The sequence below is a fragment of the Martes martes genome (assembly GCF_963455335.1).
Source record: "Martes martes genome assembly, chromosome: X".
Lineage (NCBI taxonomy): Eukaryota > Metazoa > Chordata > Mammalia > Carnivora > Mustelidae > Martes > Martes martes.
Window position 1 is genome coordinate 96,318,382 of NC_137897.1, and position 22,425 is coordinate 96,340,806.

At 40.1% G+C, this 22,425-nt stretch overlaps 1 protein-coding gene across 3 annotated transcripts in view; it reads right to left on the reverse strand.

The window, feature by feature from the left end:
• Positions 1 to 22,425, reverse strand: part of TENM1 (teneurin transmembrane protein 1) — a gene marked incomplete at both ends in the record, with an annotated part of 555,572 nt that overhangs the window by 70,863 nt on the left and 462,284 nt on the right. For all 3 annotated transcript variants that reach the window (XM_080831205.1, XM_080831204.1, XM_080831203.1), the window contains one exon: positions 4,285 to 4,439. In XM_080831205.1, the coding sequence (XP_080687331.1) occupies positions 4,285 to 4,439 (155 nt within the window). The remainder of the gene's footprint in view (positions 1 to 4,284; positions 4,440 to 22,425) is intronic.

Sequence of the window (22,425 nt, forward strand, 5' to 3'; positions counted from 1 at the left end):
GGGCTTTGCTCTTGGAAGGTGTTACTAAGCTCTCAACTCAGCTTCCTTCCTTCTAGCTGAAGACAGCCCATGTTCTTAAGTACAATCCGGGAAAACATAAGGCCCCAGTCTGCCATAGCTGTCTAAACAGGCGGGGGAAACACTGGCCATTGAGGCTGAGCATCTGGGCAGCTGTGCCACACACTGGCTTTCTCCTGGTAGACACTCTATGCCCTCACCCAGCTGAGTTCACTCGGCATTCGCCACTTTTTGTCCACCTGTGCCACACCCAGGTGCTGATTTGCACACACCTGGGAGCTGATCTGCTTTAATGCCAGAGCCTCCCCTTCCCAGCCAAGCATCTCAAAAAAGTGATCTATTTTCACTTTCCCCATTTCCTCACCTCCCACTCTACCACTGCAATCCTACTCCAATTAATTAGCACTCTACCACAGGCACTCCTATCAAAGTCACGAATGCTGTCAAACCAAATGGCTTCTTAAAAAAAAAAAAAACAAACCCATCTTCCTTTATGTGACCTCTAAAGCAGCAATAGATATTAACCATTCCCTTCCTTTTGAAAAGCTTCTTTCCCTTGGCTTTTTGACTGCCCATGTTCTTGGTTTTCCTCCTACCTGTCAAGTGTTCCCCTCTGGTCTCCTTTGTGGCCACCCACTCCTCAGATTTCTCTTGAGTATTGATGTCTTGGGAGTCTGGTCTTAAGCCTTCTCTCTCTCCCTCTCTTTTTTTCTTCTGATGCTATGTACTATCCCTGGAAGATCTCATCCACCACCCTATTTGCACATGTGTGGACTGATAATCCCAAATCTAACCTCCATTTCAGGCCTTGAGTTTTAGACCTGTTTCCAATTGCCTGCAAGACATATTTACTTGCCTTGGCACCTCAAAGTCAACATGTCCTGAGTTGAGCCTGTCACTCAACCCTCGCCCCCAAACTTGCGTTTCCTCTTCCTGTATTCCTCATCTCATAGAATGGTACCATTGTACCTGGACTTCATTAATTCTGAAATTAAGTCCAATCAACAAGTTTTTTGATTTTAGCACCAATATTTCACTAATCTGCCTAGGTTTCTTGATCCATACTGCTGATTCTTTAGGTTTGGTCATTATCATTGCTTGCATCTGTAACTCTCATAAAACTGAACAGCTTCATGGTCAGTGTCATTAGAGTTCTATCCCAAAGAAACATCATCTGGACATCCAAAAACATTGGAAAGTGTTTTAATTTTTATAGAAGTCTTTTGACAAGGTATATATATATATTTTTTTTTGTCCCCATCACACATATATTACTTCAACGGCCTCTGAATCCCTGCCTATAACACCATTTCCTTTCCTTCAATTCTCTATGCAATACCTAGAATGATGTTTTTAAACAGTACTTCTCTGCTTAGTGTTATTATTGGCTCCCCATTGTCCACTGGATAAAACTTCACCCTGTCATCGCTACATACCTCTAGCTTCATTTCTCACCACTTTTCCATATTCTTTGCACCATATTGTCCTTTTGGTATTGGTTTATGTGTTAACTGTGTCTGCTGAGCACTTATTATGCATACCCAAAGAACATACAGTCTACTTTGGTAGACTAGTTGGATATAGTTTGACAAGAGAACAGATTACATTATTAAATGTGGTGATACTAAATTTTTGTAAGAGAATAAAACAACAGTGAGGATTAGAACTATCAGGGAAGCATCCCCTGGAGGAGGTGAGGTGTGAGGAGGATGGAGAATGGGATTTGGAACAGCAGAGATAATCCCAGACTAGGGGAATGGAACCATGAAAAGCAAGTCCCTAATAAAGGTGGAGGGTCATAATCTGGACACTGAGGTAGACATCATTACAGGCTCATTGTTTTGTGCCAGCCTAAGAGGAAGAATTCTAATTATTCTTTAGGGTGCTTTAAGCACAGAACAGGAAATAATGGACAGCAGCAAAGAAAGCTGCCAAATAACTTGGACATAAAGCCTGCTTTCTTTCCTAGTTAGTCTTGCTAATTTCTAATACCCTCCTACCATTCTGCCCCACTAAATTCCCCTATACCCCCCAAAGCTACTGTTTTTCTTTTTAAAAGATTTTATTTATTTATTTGAGAGAAAGAGGGAGCATGAGCCAGGGGAAGGGGCAGAGGCAGAAGGAAAACCAGCCTCCCCGCTGAGCAGAGAGCCCAATGTGGGGCTTAATCCCAGGAACCTGAGCTCATGACCTGAGCAGTAGTTAGATGCTTAACTGAGTCACGCGGGAGCCCCCAAACTACTGTTTTTCTAGAGCTGAAGTTCTGTAAAATAAAGGGAGGGAGGGCATTGGGGAAACTGAGGCTTGGAATGAAATGCCATAGCGAAAATGTGATTCTGTCTCCTGGTTACCAGGGCTCCTTTTCAAGGGGCTACACTCTAAGTTCCAGCCCGAAAGGGATGAGATAGCTTTTATTGTGGCAATTATGGCTAGCAAATGCCATGTGAGAAAGAACCCTTCTCATGGTGATGAGGATCATATGTTTGCTCTATTTAGACAAAGAATTCTCTTTTGAGCATAACTTTTCCACGCAGAAACAGAGAAGTTGTTTAGACTTGACTGATTGTGATACTAAGTGTCCTATTTTAAGTTAAAAATATCCCACAAGTGAATCATATACGTGCATCTTCTCTTTTTCGTCCCCCTCCTCCATAGAAACACATTCACACCCTTCCTTACTGCCATAAATAATGCTCTTTTTCCTTGCCTTCTGTAGGATTTTGCATCATGGAAAGTTAGGCTGCTCTACGACTCGACAGCCTGATCCACTCAGTTCTCTCTGAAGAATGGTTCATTCATTGGACCAGTTTTCCAGGTCTTCCAATTCCCACTTTATTTTTGTAGTTGACTATCTCTGACTACTTTCAGCCTTTCTGGGGTGTGGTAGGGGCACATAGGGAAGAAAAAAACCCCCAAAGAAGCACATTTCTAGAATCCTATAGCCATGTGTATGTTTGGAGGATGGAGATGGGAGGAGAGAATAGAGCTAGCGACTAAAGCAAGGTTTCCAGATGATGTGTTTGCTTAAGTTTCCTTGTTCCAGGTGGTACAAAAAATGAAGCAGCAGGAATGTCCGACTGTGGAGGATATCACTGGTTGCCCACCCATGCAGCAGCCCTCCATTCCTTGCCAAGAGAAGCCTGATTTTGGCTCAAGGATTAGGTAGTAATAGACTTCAGGAAGGTGACCCTGTTCCAGAGGGTCTGAATCCATTTTGGTGATCCCCATTTCCCCTTTTAAGGGGACTTCCAGGGGACTCCACCAATGCCTGGTGGAGGCAAGAGCCATGTGACATAAAGACGATTCCTGTCCATGTGACACAAGAAGGAAGTCTGCTGGCATCTTTCTCACCTCTGACCATCACACCATGTGACATCAGGAGAACTTATTGTTGAAACTATTTTTAGATACATGTTTCATTATTTGCAGTCAAAACCACCCTGTCTGATACACTCACTAACCAATCCTAAAATTCTCAACTTCTACTCTAATTCATTTAAAAAGATGATCTAATAGTCTGCTTCACCAGAGTCACAGATACATGGACTATTAGAGCATGAAAATCCCTTTGAGGTCTGTGTGGTCTATTTTTCTCATTCAACATACCAACCTCTTCGTGTCCGCAGACTAAGGAAGATGCACACTGGGTGCTGGGATTATGCTGTATGCTCTATAACCTCTCTATGTGTCAAATCCCAATTTTGTACAATTGTGGTAAAATCAGAATTTTCAACTTGGGTGAACGTTACACCGAAAATTTTCCTTTTTATTCTGTCAAAGAGCTTTCCTAAACAAATGTACACTAGATCTCAGAGGGAAAGTCGCCTCTGCTTAAGACTTTCAAATGCCCTAAAGATAGCTGTCTACATACACATGAATAACAAGTCATGCTCACATATACATTACAAAAGATTTCTAAGGACTTCGGTCACCAGTGGTTTTTCGAATGTGAGTTACTGTATTATTTAAAAATAATAAAATTATATATCTTGGAAAATACTCCACAAAAGACTGGCCTTACCCTCCAATTGATTCAACTTTGAGAGCCTTCATTCTTATTCTTATGCCAACATTCCACCTAGCATTACTCCCAAGTGAGTTTTTCTGAGGAGGAAAAAAGGTAACTTATAGAAAGAGAAACTTCTGCTATCTGGTGTTATAACAGATACACCAGGCTTCCTTTCTACCTAATTTCTGCATGAGAAAATTGTTATCCATTTCCATGATGCCAAATGGTGATAGCGCTTGAAAACCAGCGGTGCCTACCTGAGTGATGTCCATTCCTGAGTCACAGCTCAATGGCTGTGTGGATGTCAGACCATTTGAGCCGATTACAGTTGTGATCACCGCTTTCTCATCAATTCTCCGAATCATGGTCCCATCCACAAAGTAAATGAATCCATGCCTATCAACTGTGATGCCTGTTGGGAAAGAGCAAATGAGCATTAGTAATCCAGTGGGCCACATTTGCACCAAGATCCGTATTTTGAAAGAAGCACAGAAATGGAAAAGCATTTTAAAGACATATGGATTCAATTTTGCTCAGCACAGACAGGACAGTAATGGGAGAGGTCTGTTCGGACACACATTCGCTTCTTTGTGTATTGAGAAGAAATGGTAAAATGTAACATGAGGAAATAAAGCAAGGTCTAATCATTTTGGGTTGTCTAGCTTTACATTGCCACCCCCCCCCCCAATACTTGCTTAGCTCCACAAACAGAAAAAAAAATCCTCTTTAAGATAAATGGGAAAAGACAGAGGAGGCAGGGTATGTTACATTCCTTTTAGGCTGTAGATGCACAGGCCACCGCTTATTTTCATAGTTGCATTAGAAATAACTGACTTGGAAAGCATTAAAGTTATTGTCATCAATTCACACTCAGTTCACAGAGACTTTGTAATAATTCTAATAAACTGAACTGAGTTTTTTCCTCTGTGTTACCTATTCAGAGGAGTTTGGAGAGCAAAATTATGGTGTCACAAAGGGAATGGTTAAACTTCTAGAAAAAAATGAAAGCCAATAAAATTCTCACAGTAGATTTTACACATTGTGTTAATTACAGCCTGGTGTTTTGGAAAATATATAATAGCAGTTAGAAGGCTTAGGTTCTAATACTGAATACATCATTTACAACTCCTGTGTGATTTTGAGTCATTCGTCTCTCTAAATTGTAGCCTCCTTTTCTGTAAAATATGGAAAAGATTATCTGCTTGTGATATTGTGATTTATAATAAGAAATATATATTTGGCCTTCGTCCCTGTTTTTAGCACAGAGCTGTTAAAACTCTGGAAATTTCCAAAGTGGCAGGAGAGATAAAGGTGTCTTTTGTTATGCTAATGAGGTGGTTTTTGGACTGGATCTAAAGATGGGTTGGTTGCCAGGAGAACCATCCATGAATAGAGGGTTGGAACTTTGAGTCCAGCCCCCAGACGTTTGTGATGAGGAGAGGGGCTGGCAACTGAATTCAGTCACCAATGGCTAATGATTTAATCAACCCCATCTATATAATAAAGCTTCTACTAAAAACCCAAAAGGACAGGCTTTGGAGACCTTCCAGGTTGGTGAACACATGGAGATCTGTGGAGAGCAGCGCGCCTGGAGAAGGCAGGGAAACTCCATACCCCCTCTCACATACATTGCCCTATGCAGACCTTTCATCTGGCTGCTCCTGACTTATAGCCTTTTATGATAAACCAGTGTTCTAGTAAGTAAAAGTTTCTCTGAGTTCTGTGAGCCCCTCTAGCTCAATAATTGAACCCAGAGAAGGGGTTGTTGGAACCTCCAGTCTATAGCTGGTGGGACAGAAGCACAGGTGTGTGGGGAGCAGTTTTGTGGGACTGAGCCCTTAACCTGCGGGATCTGACCTTTTCTCTGGGTCGATTGTGTCAGAATTGAGTGAAACTGTAGGGCACAGAGCTGGTATGGGAGAACTGTTTGCTGGTGGGGTGGGGGGAACCCTCACCCACGCCGGAAATAAGTCTCAGAACACTGTTTACCTCCTTACCTAAGCTAAGGTGACCAACCGTCTTAGTTTGGGACTGAGGCAGGGTTCAGTTTTAAAACTGGGACAGTTCTGGACAAACTGGGATGAGTTGGTTACTCTTTGCCTAGGTTGTTATAAATATCATATGAAATAATACATTTAAAAGTGTCAGACGCATATAAAGAACATATGGCTCAACTCCTGCTTCCCTTAGTGCTTTTGATAGTGCTCTTGAAAATAACCACATGGCATTACTTTAAAAACTAGTCTACAATTTAGTCTTTTCCTACCTCTCCTTTACCCAGTGGACCTCGTGAAACACAGAATATATATTAAAGTTAGGAACATCTGTGATAACAAGCATGTCCTTTGGGAGTGTGCGCACATTCACATACAAAATCATCTCCGTGGTAAAGAGTGAACTCACCTAAAGACAGTTTGTAAACCCAATTTAATAGACTGCTTTTAGATGAACTAATTCATTGGCAGGTTAATATTAAGACTTGGCTTTATGGTATACTTTGATTAACTCTGATGTTCCTCATGAAGTATTAATCCTTAATATCTATAAAAGTTACAGATTCATTTTAAATTTCCCTGAATAGCTCTAAATTTGTCTATGTTTTGGAGGGCTCTCCAAGGAAACCAGCATGTCCAAACAAGGGGAAGTTCACGTTGATAAGTCTCTTTTTCATTTGCAGATACAGAAAGACCATTAAGGAGGTTTTTAAAAAGACTTTTAAGATTGAGCAGGTCAAAGGATGGTGGCACACAAGCATTTCTTACATCTCCAGGACATCTGGGCTGAGGACGAACCAAGGGGCACCTCTGCTTTTTGTTTTGGCAAAATCAATATCTCGGGTGCCTACTATTTAGTCTGCTTTGTGGCACGCTTATGATTAACTTCTATGACTTCTGTATTAAATATCAGCGAGTGCGAAAGTTAAAATTCATCACAAGAGGATAGACTGAAAGATCAAGACTCAGGTCTGGAGAGAGAAAGGCTGAGTAGCTTCGCTTGAAGTGTTTGAAATCATGAAGTATTTACCAAATACATACTGAATGTCACTGTGCCAAGTCCTGTGAAGATCAAAGGACAAAGAATCCAGATGCATAGAAAATAAGACGAATATCCTGCAAGCATTGCTCTAAGGAGGAGGCAGTAAATTTAGAGCTTCCAATCCCTAGAAAATTGGAACAGATTCACAAAAGGTATAGAGAAATAAATGTATTCTTAAAAATTGGAACAGGTTCACAAAAGGTATAGAGAAATAAATGTATTGCTCTCAAAATGAGTGTTGTGTGTGTGTGTGTGTGTGTCCTTCCTTCCAACTTTGTGTGGACACCAGGGAGGACAATTCTGTTCCTTTGACCACTGCGTTCCTCATCTCCATCAGAGGGTGAAGTCTGTACCGATCCAGGAAGGATAATAATGGACTTAACATGGTTTTTCCATGTTAACATGATTCCATGTTAATTTTTGTTTACTTCTGAACACTGGGAACTGCTCTCTCTCTCTGTTCACGTCTGCTGAATTCCACAGATGAGACTTATTAAATCCTCACTGCTGGCCTTCAGGGCTTATTTGGCTGACGGGTTGTAGGATATTCTCCTTTCATATATTTGTGTAGGAATTTCTTTGATTATGGTCCAAATTACAAAAGAGTCCGTTTTTCCTGAGACTCTTTAAATTTGATGGAGTTATGCTTGGAGTTGAAAAAGAAATAGTAGAAAGGTCTTTGAGGGGCTGTGTGATAATGTTTTCTTAATGCATCTAGGTATATTTTATATGTACATATTTTCATTTTCCTTCCCCAACCAACCAACCAACCAATATGCACACAAACAGAATCCTCAAACAGATAGTTTTACAAACTCTTCACTGGTGAGGTTTGAGGGGTACTTAGTTTTCACTAAGTTTAAAAACCAAACTGAAATTCCCAGGCAAGAAAAGAATTCTTTTTGCCGTTACTTGGGAAGGAGTGGTCTCCCCTCCCATGAGTATTGTTGTAGCCCAAGGAAGTCAATGATGCAGTCAGCATGATCTATTGCTGTTTGTTAGGCTGAGTGGGAGAAGGTGGCACATGCCCCGTGTATTTTAAGCTTTATCTTTCAGGGATGGGGATGTGAGTGATTTCAGAGCACATAAAGCCATCTGGGGCTAGTGAGATCTGCAGATGCAACTGACTTTCGTGTTTTGATATTGTCGTACCCAGATTTCCAAAATTTGGTACCTAATTCTGTGGGTGTAATTTGTTCCAATGGCCACATCCATTGATGTGCTTGCTGACAGCATATTCACTATCACTTAAAAACACAATGGAAGGCACAGTCTTTGGCTAAGATAGGAGTTAAATTGCATTGAGAAGACCACTTCCAGGGTTTAAAAATTTAACCAGTATTCATTTTTAGAGCAAGCAAAAATATATAGATCCCTGATGTTGCCACAAGGTTAGGCAGTGGGCGGGGGGTGGGGGGAGATAAGAACACAGACAGCTTGAGTCCCCACACCACCCCACCTCCAGTAAGGAAAACACTGGGCTCAGACACCCAGACAGCATGTTTAGCTTGGAGCACATTTTTACATTTGTGAGAAAATAAATAAATCCTTGTAAATTAGTGCATATAATGAAAGCACTGACAGACCATAACCTGAAAGTGTGAATGGTGCTGTCTCCATTCATCAGCATTAAGCCCTAACAAGCTCTTTCTATGGAAGGACCTGCTCATAAATAAAGTGCATCTTGTAAAAAAAATTATTCCCCACATCTTATGCAAAGTAGGGGACATTATATAATATCTGAACTGCAGGCTCTTTTCTCTGTGAAGCATAGCTCTGTATGAAACAGCTGCAAATTACAGGCGAAATTATTTGACTTCTTCCCTTGTCTTATTATCCTCCAATGAATAAATACTATAATTCTGAAGAAGACAATTGCCTAAAGCTAGGGCGGCCTGGACAGTTACTAATAAATGTATCACTTGTTGGGGAAGAGGACACTGCTGATCGATACTGGAGCAGGCAGGGATTTCCTGACGTGAGGTCACTGCGAGTCCAGATGTGGAGGTTAATAGCCCGGAAACAGTGGCTCAAATCTTAAATTAGGTAACAGCGAAGATCAGAGTATTTGGTTGTGCAGAATGCCAATTTCAAATGTTGGCAGAAGGCATCTTTGTATTTAATTTATAAAAATTACAGCTGTTGAGGCCACCTACATTTTTATTATTTCTATATTAAAAATGAACCTTCTTTCAGAATATAGGCTTTGGAAAGTAGTCATAAAATTCTCTCCATCTAGAGCCCTAGCAACCAGGAAACAGAAATACGGTTTTTTTTTTTCCTGCCACAATGTGCTCTTTAATTTTATGATACAGAGATAAATGGTTAAAATAAACTTTCAGGAAATGTCCTAAGCGCAATATGGTATCAGCTCAATCTCCAACACTGAGAGTGCTGAATTGTGTAACTGACATTAGCTGTTGATCATAGAGAGCACTTTAAATCAGAGAGAGATTAAAATATTTTGCTTTGTTTATGTGCAATCCATTTCTCTGAAAATTGGTATCATATGTTGGTCTATATGGAAATTCTCCAAGGGGCAGAAAAGTCCATTCTCCAACTGATCTGATTACTGTCCACTTAATTACCCACTGGGATCAGAAAGGGTCAAGTTATTTTTGCACAGTAAGCCTATTAAGTTCTCTTGCTAGGCAGCCCCTAAATGGAGCTTCTAGAACTTGGAGGAATTACAAATATCTGTGTGTCACTAGGGTTGGAAGGAGGCAGAGCTTAATGACCAGCTGAAGCGATTTCACTGTGTCCTTAACAATGAGAACAGGATTTCTTCAGTAAGAGACTCTAAAAAACTCACTATAATATTACATGACTAGTGAATGGTGTGCCTTATTCAATCCGATATTATTTAATAAAAAAGTTACAGTATATTCTAAACAGTAAAGGTCAATTTCCAAAGAATTTAAATACAAATTAAAAATGATAAGCATTCAAATGAATATTCTACTGACTGGAAAGTCCTTTCTTTCACGGCTCAGAAGGTACTTTCTAAAGGGCTTCAGAGGTATCATAAGGAACCATAGATGTTTGGGTTAGTTAACCAAGAATTCCGAGTGAAAGAAAGACCAGTTTTTAGCATTTGTCTTCTCTTCATCTTCTTCTGATACTCTCAAAGCTTTAACCTTCAGGGCAATGCAGAGTGAAAGAAGGGCTCTCCTATGTCCACCAACCACTATTTTTCTAAAAGCTTACTGGGGAAGCTCTTTCTCCTGATTCGTTATTAGATTTATTTTATGCCTATTATATGTCAGGTACAGGGCTAGGCACTTGAAGTACAGCAGAGTAGTATAAAACAGAGCTCAGAAGCTGGTGGAGGAGAGGAATCAATGGCAAGGCAATTATAGCACCTTGAGATAAGCAAGAGTTTAGAGCAAGTTCAGGATGCCGTTGGAGCAACCTTGGGGAATGGGCTGGGGAAATGAAGGTCACAAGTGATTTCTTGGAGTAAGTGACACATAAGCAAAATCTGAATGGCCGTGTTGAATTACTGTTGAGCCTAGTGTGAAATCCAGGGTAAGTGCCACTGAAAACCCGTGAAGGCTGTCTAATAACACTTAATAATAACCATTTTCGTTTGCTGGGACTACTATGATATTCCAGGCATGGGGCTGGATTCTCTACATCCATTTCTCATTTAATCCTCATAGCAGCTTTGTGGAGTAGGTATTATTGTCATTTTTCAGATGGGGAAATAGAAGTTCAGAGGTTGAGTGAATAACTCCAGGTTACCTACCTAGAAAATTCTAGATTTAGCTCGTTTGTCTGAGTTCAATGCCCATTCTCTTAATCCCTCTTCCATGAAGCTTAAATGGGGCAATCTATCACTTTACCACAGGCGTGGTGTATAGACTGGTTTCAGAGGCTTCAAAAAACTCCATGAAATTATCTGCAAAGTATTTTGTGTATGGGGAGATGGTCCATTGCTTTTGTTAAATTGTCAGAGTGACTAATGACCCTTCTCAAAAGATGGTTAAGAGTTCTTATATTCCTGTGGATCTCTTGGACCTCTTCAGAATTATCCTTCAAAGATATTCTGTGGCTTCACCCCCCACAAAGCTGGTGCATTTTGAGGCAGTACTCAGAATTTCCATGTGATGGGGATTTTGGTAACTTGACTATTACAGTATGACCTACCGCATAAAAAGGAGTCCCTAGAAACAAGGGTTACAGACTCCTATGTTTTCAGGGGTCAGGCAGGTGACATAAATTTGTAAGTTGGTGCCAGCTGTTAGATTATATAGGTTTTACAGGAAACTGAGGTTCACAAAAGAGCACGTGCCACATAAATGCATTCAATTGTTTTTTTCTTAAATAAATAGAGTATGGGCCAAACGAATTATATTTTTGAACTGGATTTATTCCTTGAGTTGCCGATTTATGATGCTTGCTAGAGGATAATCAGGAGGAATATAATGTCAGTGAAAAGGCTGCTGTGGGCAGAGAAGATCCATGAACTTGGAGTGAATCTAATAACCAGTGTAGCACAGCTGTTAAAAGTTATGTCTTGCTACAGAGATGTCCTATATATCCCCTGCCCCCAGAGATGCATAACCTCCCCCGCTATCAACATCCCCCACCAGAGTGGTACATTTGTTACAATTGATGAACCTACATTGACACATCATTATCACCCCCAAAGTCCCCAGTTTACATTAGAGTTCACTCTTAGTGTTGGACATTGTATGGGTCTGGACAAATGTATACTGTCATGTATCTACCATTAGAGTAACATACAGAGTAGTTTCAATGTATGAAGATTCTGCTCAATTTTTCTATGAGCCTAAAATTGCTCTAAAAACTAAAGTCTATTAAAAATTATGTCTGGTACTAGCACTGTAAAACCAAAGATAATCAAATGTAGTTGTGATTTTCATCCCTGGAAAATGAAATAATCTGGATGGCTGACAATACAATACTTGCTAAGGATGCAGCCTCTTTTGTCCCCACCATGATCAAAGCTCAAAATTTGTGACAAATTCACCAAATTCAGTCAAATCAAACCAGAAAAGGAGGTGTCCCAGGTGAACTCAACTCTGTTTTTGGTCTGCCACCTTTCTCTTCCCTGTCCTTCCTTCAGAAAACCCTCCCCCTTTAGTATGGCAGAGACAATGCTATGTATTCAGGTCACCCTATTTTTATTTCTGAGAATAGAGCTAGGTTACATTTCCCAACTTCCTCTGTAGTTAGGTGTGGGCAGAAGTGATGTATGCTACTTCTAGGCTTGGCCCCTAACAAAACCTCTGTTGAGCTCTTCCATGGATCACCCGCTTCCCACGCAGGCTACCCAGATACAGAGGGATTGACTTACTAGCCAGAAGGAGCTTGGTTCCCTGAATTACCACTTGAGGCAGAGGTTTCTCTCACCTCCCCAGGGCAACCCATTTGCACTATGATGTGAGCAAGAAAAAATGTACTGTTTTTGTTAAGCCCCTGAGAGTGCATTTTTTCCCCCCTTTTCCATATAGTTAGCTTGGCCTGACTATTACATTTACCAACTGAAATCCTATTCACCATTTAGGGCTTCTACAAGATGTTTCTTTTCCGGAATGCCTTACCTACAAACTCCTGTTCATTCTGGTCCCTCTGTTTTCTAACCTACAGAAGCTGGTTTTTGTTTTGGGGGGATTTTAAAAATGTGAATTCTCCAATCGTGCTCTGTCCAGGCAATAACTCCTTGAGGGCAAAAACTGGATTTTACTATGCTTTATTTTTATATCTTATCAAATCCAGTAGACCCGGGCACCAGATGTTCAATAAAACTTGCTGAATTATAGACTTCATTGTCACACGTTTACAGATTTCCCTCAACTTATGATAAGGTTACGTCCTGATAAACTCATTGTAAGTTGGAAATATCATTAAGTCTGAAATCATTTAATACACCTTATCTATTGAACATCATAGCTTAATGTAGCCTACCTTAAATGTGCTCAGAATAATTATGTTAGCCTACCGTTGGGCAAAACCATCTAACACAAAGCCTATTTTATCATAAGTGTTGAATATCTCCTATAATTTATCAAATACTGTGTGGAAAGTGAAAAATAGAATGGTTGTGTTTTGCTCGTAATCATGTGGCCGGGAGGTGCGGCTGGCTGCTGCCGCCCGGCCTCCTGAGATATTGTACTGCATCTTGATAGCCTGGGAAAATATCAAAATTCAAAGTATGATTTCTACTGAATGCATATGGCTTCTGCACCATGGTAAAGTCAAAATACCGTAACTTGGGGACTGTCTGTACGTTGAAATACACCTAACCTAAATCAAGTAAACCCTACCATGAGGTCAGAGCTGCAAGTGAATTTCCCTAACAGTGAGTTTAGAAAGGAGGGAATGATACTTTCTCTCTCTAAAGACCTTTAAGAGGAGTACCGTCCCCTATCAATAAGTGATGATTAGAGTACTGGTAGGGGAAGTGGTTGCTTTGACCAACCAAAATAGAATAAGAACCCTGGATCCAACGATCTGCAAATTAATTTGATCCATGTAGCTAGCTACAGTGAATAGACCAGACTCCCCCAAATCCACTTTGCTCTGTTAAGAGCTCTGTGTTATGATCTTGTGATGTCTTTTAATCTTACCATCTCAGGAATACTAAGGAAGCAGAAATACCTCAAGATTTTGCCTTAATGTGCTTCACTTCTTTGCTTTCACATAAGGAAAAGCAGAGAGAATGCTGGCTCCAGGGTCACATCAGGGGATCTTGGTTTCAGGCTGATTTCTGTTATAGATTTGCTGTAGGACTTTGAGGAAGGCATTTAACTACTCAGACACTAAACTACTTAGTGTCTTGATTTCCTAATCCAGATCCAACTACTATAAAGGGTAAAATGGTGTGAAGCTCACAAGAGCCAATGAAATGGAAGCACATTGAAAAGGATGAAGTGGTGTTAAGTGGTGTCCCAATTGCTCAGTCATTGCTATAATTTTTTCTGAAAGTGACTTGTCTAAGCCTAGAATCATGGACAAACATTTCCACATAGGCCCTGATTGAACATGTTAGGCTTTTCCATGTTGAGTGGACATAGTATACAATTGAAGCCCATGAAGCATCATATAACCTTTGTCAGTAGCAGAGTTGCCCTATGTTAGATTCACCATAGACGAAGTGGGTGAAAACAATTTTGTTAGCTTAGGGGAAATACTGTACTATTGAGCGGTTGGTATAAAAACCTTCAAGCTTTTATGAGATGGCTAAAGTTTTCATCCAGAGAGCCAAATAAATGAAGCTCCATGCTATGCAGTTGGCTCAGGGAGATCCTGGGCCAGAGGTGGTGGTGGTGTCTCAATATTTTACAGTAATTTAACATTACCAGATACTAGTAATGGTATGAATTATTTCTCCTTGTTTTAAAGAGGTAGGGGTGTGTGTTTGTGTGTGTGTGTGTGTGTGTGTGTGTGTGTGTAAGATATACTGGGGTAAATAGATGGTTCTAGTTCAAGCTGAAACACACATCTCTTATTTTTGTGTTAGAGTTCTTGCTTAAAAGATGCCTGCAGGCTGAGATTTAAGGGGACTCAGTACATATGGGCTAAGATTAATGAGGTTTACCAAATGCAAGCTGGATACTTTATATTCCCTCCCCCTCTTAAAAAATTCTTCAAACATCAAGCAACCATATCTGGGACACTACTAAGATACATTTTGAGGAAATACCTCTGTCATGCTAAGGAAACAAACTGCCTCGCAAGAACATTATGTGAACAATTAGCCTGAGGAGGGAAAGTTCATTTATTGCCCATGGACCAGCAAAAACTAATTGCAGTTGTTACACTCTAGGGAAAAATGAGTCTCTCTCAAGGTATGTGAATGACCAAGAGGTTCTAATAAAAAAGCAAACTAAGTAGAATACCTTGGCCTGAATACTCAATAAAAGCAGGATATGAGGAATTAAGCCTGACAGTGCTTGCTATTCACAAAATTGGGCTAACCCAAGAAGAATTAAAATTTCTGTAGGATAATTATTTGCATGTAGTGCCCATTCAAAAACAACACAGAAGACCCATTTAAAATTCTTCCAACATCTGTACATCTTGACTAATGAAGCTGACACTGGAAGAGAAGTTCACAAAGTCAAAAGTGGTAGACAGTCATTGGCAAAAGGTAAGGCAGGGTAACAAATACTGCATGAATATAATTTTTAAACCTCTTAAATGGGAGATTAAGAGACATTTAGGAGGGCTGATTTGGGCTCAATCAGTTTTTGATTACAACACACACATACAAATATGACAGTTGAATAAAAGAAAAAAAATAGTCAAAGCACTTTGCCTGAGGAGACAAACAACACTTTTTTCTTTTCCATATCCTCATGTACAAGTTTGACAATCTGTAGGCAGAAGGTTTTCTTAAAAGAATTGAAAACTACTGGGGTGCCTTGTTCATGGGGGGAGGTGATTTCCCTACCCTTGTCTTGGCTGAGATTGGGGTCTCCATGGCCATCCCCATCTCTTTTCTTGAAATTCAACCACCCAGACATGTTCATGGGAGAGATGAAAAGAGGAGGAAGAGCCTGGGGCTAGAAGCTGGGTGACCTGGTTGAGACTGACTGACTTTCAAAGCCTTCCACAATCTTCCAGTGCTCAGGTGTCTGCCTTTGTCTACAGGTGGGACTAAAAGCTGAGCCGCCCACGTCAGGGAATTACTGTAAAGATCAAATAAAATAATATCTATTCTTGATGAATCACACTCCTGTACCCCTGAGACAAATAATATATGTTAATTTTAAAAAGCTTAAAAAAGAACATCTATTCTGTCTGTGAAATCTTTCTGAAAGGTTAACACAAGTGATGTTCATATTTATGATTTTGGTTAATTTTTAGTCTTCTGGAATCATGCTGGGGGTTATCCGCTACGTGAGTACCTGCTTCAGCATGGATTGACTTAGAGATCAGGAACCCGATGTGGAATTCTGTCAGCATCTCTGCCATGCTGACAATGATGGTGAGTCTGTACAGGGTCCTGTTTTACTTTTCCAGTCAAAGTGGTCTACATAATGGCTCCAAAACATACCTTTCCTTTTGCCATCACTACATTATTTACCTGTGCTACATTCCCTGTGCACGGAGGGCCCTTTCTTTCTCCTAGTCTCCCAATCCTGCTCATTTTTCAAGATACAGCACAAGTCTAGCCTCAATAATTACAATCCACAAGCTGACCCAAAGACTTGCAAATACCTCGGTGAAGATCTTTCCTTGTCAGTTACATCAGACAATTTCATCATTCTTTGCTGATGGTAGAAATCTTCTGAGCCCAGTGGATAGGAATGAGGATCACAACAGGCATAGTGTTGTTAGGTTGAAAATCTAAGGTCTGGCCTATAACTGAGAGCACAGGGTGTTTTGGCAAGACTCAAGAATGCACTTGAGATAAGAGTACCGGTCATTTTAACAAATACATTTCAGGACCATCCTCATCTTCATAGGAGGGGCTGAGTTACTCATTGCCCATTTAGCATTGGCTTTTTGCTCTCCACTGCCCTGCTTTCTCTTCTTTGCCTTGGTTCTTTGATCTTATTCTGTTTTGAGTTTACTTAACCTTACCTATCAAGAATAGAGGTTCGAATCTAGTTTCCAGTTCTCTTTCCCTCTTTTTTGGATTCCTTTCATTTCTTCCACATCTTCCCCCTTCTGCTCATTTTCTCCTTCCTTTTCCTCCAAATGCCAATCAGCTCCCCATTCTCTGAACCCTTGGAGTGTTTATAGATTATATCCCACAACCTAATGCTAGATTATAGTCTTCTCTAAGGATTCCTCTCTTTTCTCCTCAACCAAATCATATTCCACTCATGGGTAGGGACCATGTCTTTTTAGTCCACTCATAATCTCCAAATTTTCCTACGCAGACCAGATTATTTGCTGCTTGAAAAGCTTAACAAAATGGTGGAGCTCAGTGAACATGGTTCTTTTTCTTACAAGATCTACTGGGAGCATGATGTGGGTCTGCCAGAGTAGCTAAAACCAGTGGGAGTCTTCTAAGTAGCACAGTTGGTCACTGACACTGGTGTCTTATCGATACCAGTTAAATATGTTGAAAGTATTAATTAAGATGACGGCATTTTTGGATACCTGTTTGATAACCAGGAGTTCTTTGTTGTCACAAGAGATCACTGCAGTGTTTAGTGACAGCATTTAGCTGCGTGCTCCTGCTGCACAGGAGTGCTAGAAAGCACTAAGATAAAAACCTAGAAAAGTTTGTGATATAAATGACTAAGAGCTATGGTAGAAAGGGGACAATCTGAGCAACTAGGAAAAAGCAAATTAGTAACAGCGAGTCTAAATGAATAACAGCGAGTCTAAGAAAGGAGCGAAAACACAAGAAAATAGAGGCATTAAAAAATACAGCCAGATACCATTTTCTCATTTTCCTTAATTCAAAACTCTCTAGCATTTCCAGGCGCTAGGAAGGTATCAATTTAGGGTCAATTCAGAAGGCAGTGGTTTTGGTATTCTGTTAATGGATAATTTTTTTTAACATTCAAGTAGATAATTTGAATAAAGTTATATGTTAAAGCTAGACCAGATATACTTGGAAAAGAAAATACTAGCGTTAGTAACAAAACAGAACAAAACAAACCACAACAGAGGTCTTGAAAGTGCTGTGTGGATCTGTGGTTTCTCATAAAATTTCAAGCTTAACAGGCTAAAATCAGGAGACTAAAAAGTAGCCCCTGTTCAGGCCCCTCTCCCCAGAAATGCCCCCAATTTTACCACTCAGAGAAAGGTGGGGCAGTGCCTTTTGAGAGTCAAGTCCTAAAGCAGGCCTCGGGTAGCAGTCTTTTACAGTTCTGATTTTACTTTGTTCAAGAGAACACAAGGAAAAGATTATAGAAACTCAAGCAGATAACCTTGGCAGAAGCTATTCTGATGCATTTTGGCTTTGGGAGGGGCAAAGCAGACCTATCAATCTATTACTATGGCTTCAGTTTTCTTGGGTTACAGATGCCTTCCAAAATGAGGAATGATTCCTGAGCTCTAAGGGTAACTACGGCTGTAATCAGCTTTCTTTCTTGAGTAAATAGTGGTAAAATCAGGCACCTACCCACCTTCCTTTTCCCGAAAACCTATTACACAGTTTAACAAGCTTTTTGAAAAACCAAACGGAATTGCTAGTAAATGAAACTGGAAGAAAAATAGAGCAAATAACATTGGGGCTTCCTGGCCAGGCTTTGATATTTGGGGCTTGAAGATAACCTTACATTTGAGTTATTAAGCCTTTGATTCCTCAGGGAGAAACTTTAAATGGGCCAGGACTCACTCCCAAGGCGACAGTGACTTTCTTTGGGTAACGATAAAGCAGACTCATTCTACTTAGACTCTTTAATATTGAGGAAATTCACGGTCAGCTATTCAGGAAATCCCACATATGGACACACACTAGAGGTGTTGGTAAGGCTCTACAGCTTCAAATCCAATCAGTACGGAAAAGAACCATTGTGCGTTGGCCACCGTAGGAGGCCTTAAAGACCCTACTTTCAGGGCCAAGGCCAGTGTGTGTTCTGATACATTGGGACTTGTGCCTGACAAGTTGTTAAATATTTTGAGTATCATCTCTGTAGGCATGAAAGCCTTATTTCAAACAAACACACAAACAAACAAACAAATCACGTTTAAAAATGGAATTGTCAGAGGGTGCCTGGGTGGCTTAGTTGTTAAGTATCTGCCTTCGGCTCAGATCACAATCCTGGGGTCCTGGGATCGAGCCCTGTATCAGGCTCCCCGCTCAGGGGGGAGCCGGTTTCTCCTTCTCCCTCTGCCTGCCGGTCTGCCTACTTGTGCTCTCTATCTCTCTGTCAAATAAATAAATAAAATCTTCAAAAAAATGGACTTGTCAGGTATCCATTTGCAAGTTGCTTTCTAATCCCTGCTTTTGACTTAAATTTTTTTGAAATTTTGAAATATTTCAAATGGTAGACATCGCAGAAAATAGCACGACACACTGCTTTGCATCTACCACCCAAATTTAACAGATGTTAACAATCGCTTCACATGGCTCAGGGAAAAATCGAAAGAAAATGTTGTGAATACAGCTAAAGCCCCATGTCCTTATCCTTACTCCCTTTTCCCTTCTCCCCAGAGGTAACCATACCCTGCAGGTAGCGTGTATCACTTCCATACATGTTTTCACAGAATTTCTGCATCCATATGTGTCTGTAAATATCTAGTATTGTTTATGTGTTTCAGACACTTATGTAGGAGATGGATGATGGTGATGGCTGCATAATCATGTGAATATACTTAATGCTTCAGAATTGTTCACTTAGGGGCATCTGGGTGGCTCAGTGGGCTGAGCAACAGCTTTCAGCTCAGGTCATGATCTCAGGGTCCTGGGATGGAGCCTGGCATCAGCTCCCTGCTCAGAGGGGGGCCTGCTTCTTCCTCTGCCTCTGCCCTTCCCCTGTACGTGCTCGCTCGCTCTCTTACTCTCTCCAATAAATAAATAAATAAAATCTTTAAGAGAAAAAAAAAAGAACTGTTCACTTGAAAATGACCAAAATGGTAAATCTCATGTTTTATATATTCAAAATGGTAAAGCTTTTGTTTTCTATATCTTTTACCACTATAATATGCTAATGGCATTACACCATGTATTTCTTTTGCAATTTTCTTTTACTTGTGAAACTGTATGTTTTGCGGCCATTAATGTTTTTTATATGTAGATGTAGTTAATTTTGTTTTTACTGCTATACTATATTCTGTCATGTGACTAAGCCTCCACTGATGGACTGTTAGGCTGTTTCCATTTTTTTACTGTAGTGACATCTTAGCACATGTCTCCAGATGCACATATGCACTTGTGACTTTCCACAGCTTTTCCTTCAGGGGAGCTTTTCCTAGTACCTCTCTCCAAGTATTTTAAATACATGGTTGCAATTTCCCCCCTTCAGTTGGACAATGTATTTTCCAAGCAAACAGAATTAAGTTAGGGCTGTGAATGTACCATCAATGAAGTTTGACAGAAAAGAATTTGAATATGAAATTTGAAAATTTGAAATTTGAAATATGAAATTTGAAAATCATTTTGAAGCCAAAATGATTATTACTCATCTTGAAAACAATTCAGTTCATAGCAGTTATTTGTTTTGAAACTTATCTATTTATCCTCGTTCTCCTCTTCCTACTTTATGCAGTACTTAATCTGTGCCAGGAACTGGCTGAGCCCACAGCTTGTCCTTTCATCCTCTAGAACTCTGTAAGGAAGGTAGGCGCACCATCTCCATTTTACCGACGAGAAGACAGTGGCTAGAAGATGTTGGTGATACATTTTGAACTCAGTTTTATCTGCCTGACTCCAAAGTCTCTTGTTTTAAACTACTCTAAACGCTTCCTGAGTTTTCCAAATTTCATGGGACCCAAAGGAGAAAGCTACATAGTGTGATTCAGGGGTTACTGAAAGGACTGTCCATCTGCCTTAAAAATACCTTTACTACAGGAAGGCTTTTCTGGGAGGGCACAAACCTTAGAGACCTGAAGGAAATATACTGCTAAATCTGACCACACAGAGTTAGAAAGCTTGTATATGGTTAAAAAAAGGAGAAATGACAAACTTGGAAAATATCCGTAACACATATGAGGAACAAAGGCATGCCTTTCTAACTGACAAAACACAAAGATCAACAGCTCAGTAGAAAAACTGGTGGAGTGAGTTTGCTGAAAAAGAAATACAAATGGTCACAATAAACAGGAGATGACATTCACCTTCATTTACAATGAAAGAAATTCAAATTAAAGCTATAGGGTACAAGAGCCCATTTCCCACTGATCAGATGGGCACACATGAAAAAGTCCAAGGATACTCAGAGCAGCTAAAGGTATGCCAAAATGGGCGCATTTACACATTACATACAACAGTGTGTAAATGTGCTCAATCTTTTGGGAAGACAATTTGGTAATATCTACTACCGCTAATAATGAACCCTATGTATGTATTTGCAAAAGTGCTCCAGTATATATGAACTAGGTTGTTCATCACAGCACTTTAGTGTGGTAAAAAATTTTAAAAAAAGCAACAACATATCCATCAAGAAACAAGTGGCTCAGTTATGGTATAGCCATATATTGTCAAATGATAAGGTTCTTAAAAACAAAGAGGTAGGTATGTACATGCTTTTATGGAAATGTCTTCAAAATATTTTATTAAACAAAAAAAGTAGGGTGGAGTGTAATCTATATGGTATGATTCCTTTCATATAAGGGGGAAAATATATAAAGGTCTCAAGGGAATCAAAAGAAACTCCTAACACTAGTCACTTTTAAAATGAGGGACTGGTTTGTGTGTGTTTGTGGTAAAGGGTTCTGGAATCTGCTATTCGTACCTTTCTAGAGTTCAAACTTTCAAACCATACTCATTATTACTTTTCTGTTTTTATGTTTCAATATCAACAGGACTTAGCTAGAAGGTGAGACCACTTCAATTTGTATTTTTTTTTAATTTTTTTAAAGATTTTATTTATTTATCTGAGAGAGAGACAGTGAGAGAGAGCATGAGTGGCGAGAAGGTCAGAGGGAGAAGCAGACTCCCCGTGGAGCTGGGAGCCCGATGCGGGACTCGATCCCAGGACTCTGGGATCATGACCTGAGCCGAAGGCAGAGGCTTAACCAACTGAGCCACCCAGGAGCCCTCAATTTGTATATTTATACTCTTTTTTCTTAAAAGATCATAAATGTAATTAAAATATCTTTTACTACTGGCCTGCCAGGATGCCTTCAAAAGGTTCCCTTTAGGTTTCTTTCTTTACTTATGGTATTGCCCCTTTCAGTAGGTCTTCAGTATCTGCTCAGATCAGAGTAACCCACTATCATCCATCAATACTAGGACATCCCTGCTGGACAGCAGTCGTCTATGCAAGCAAAGAAACCCAAGTCATCAGAGACTGGCCACAGGACAGGACAGTGTGTGTATGTGTGTGTGTGTGTGTGTGTGTGTGTGTGTGTGTGTATTTTAAAACATCATGTTTTGTCTTTTGTTGAATTATAAACACAATAAATGCTCAGAAAACTAAGGAGAAGAAAATAAAAATCATTCAATATTCCGTAGGCAGCAGTTATCACTGCTAACGTTTCGATAAACTTCCTTTTTAAAATATTTATTTATGTATTTATGTATGTATGTATTTATTTATTTTAGAGAGAGAGGGAGAGAGATAGAGAGTGCAAAAGCAGGAAGGAGCAGAGGGAGAGGGAGAAAGAATCTGATACAGACTTCCCGCTGAGTGTGGAGCCCATGAGGGCTCCCTCCCACGCCCATGAGATCATGACCTGAGCCGAAACCAAGAGCCAAACGCTCAACAGACTGAGTCGCCCAGGTGCCCCTGGAAAACTTCCATTTGCACTTTTTCTCTGGACGT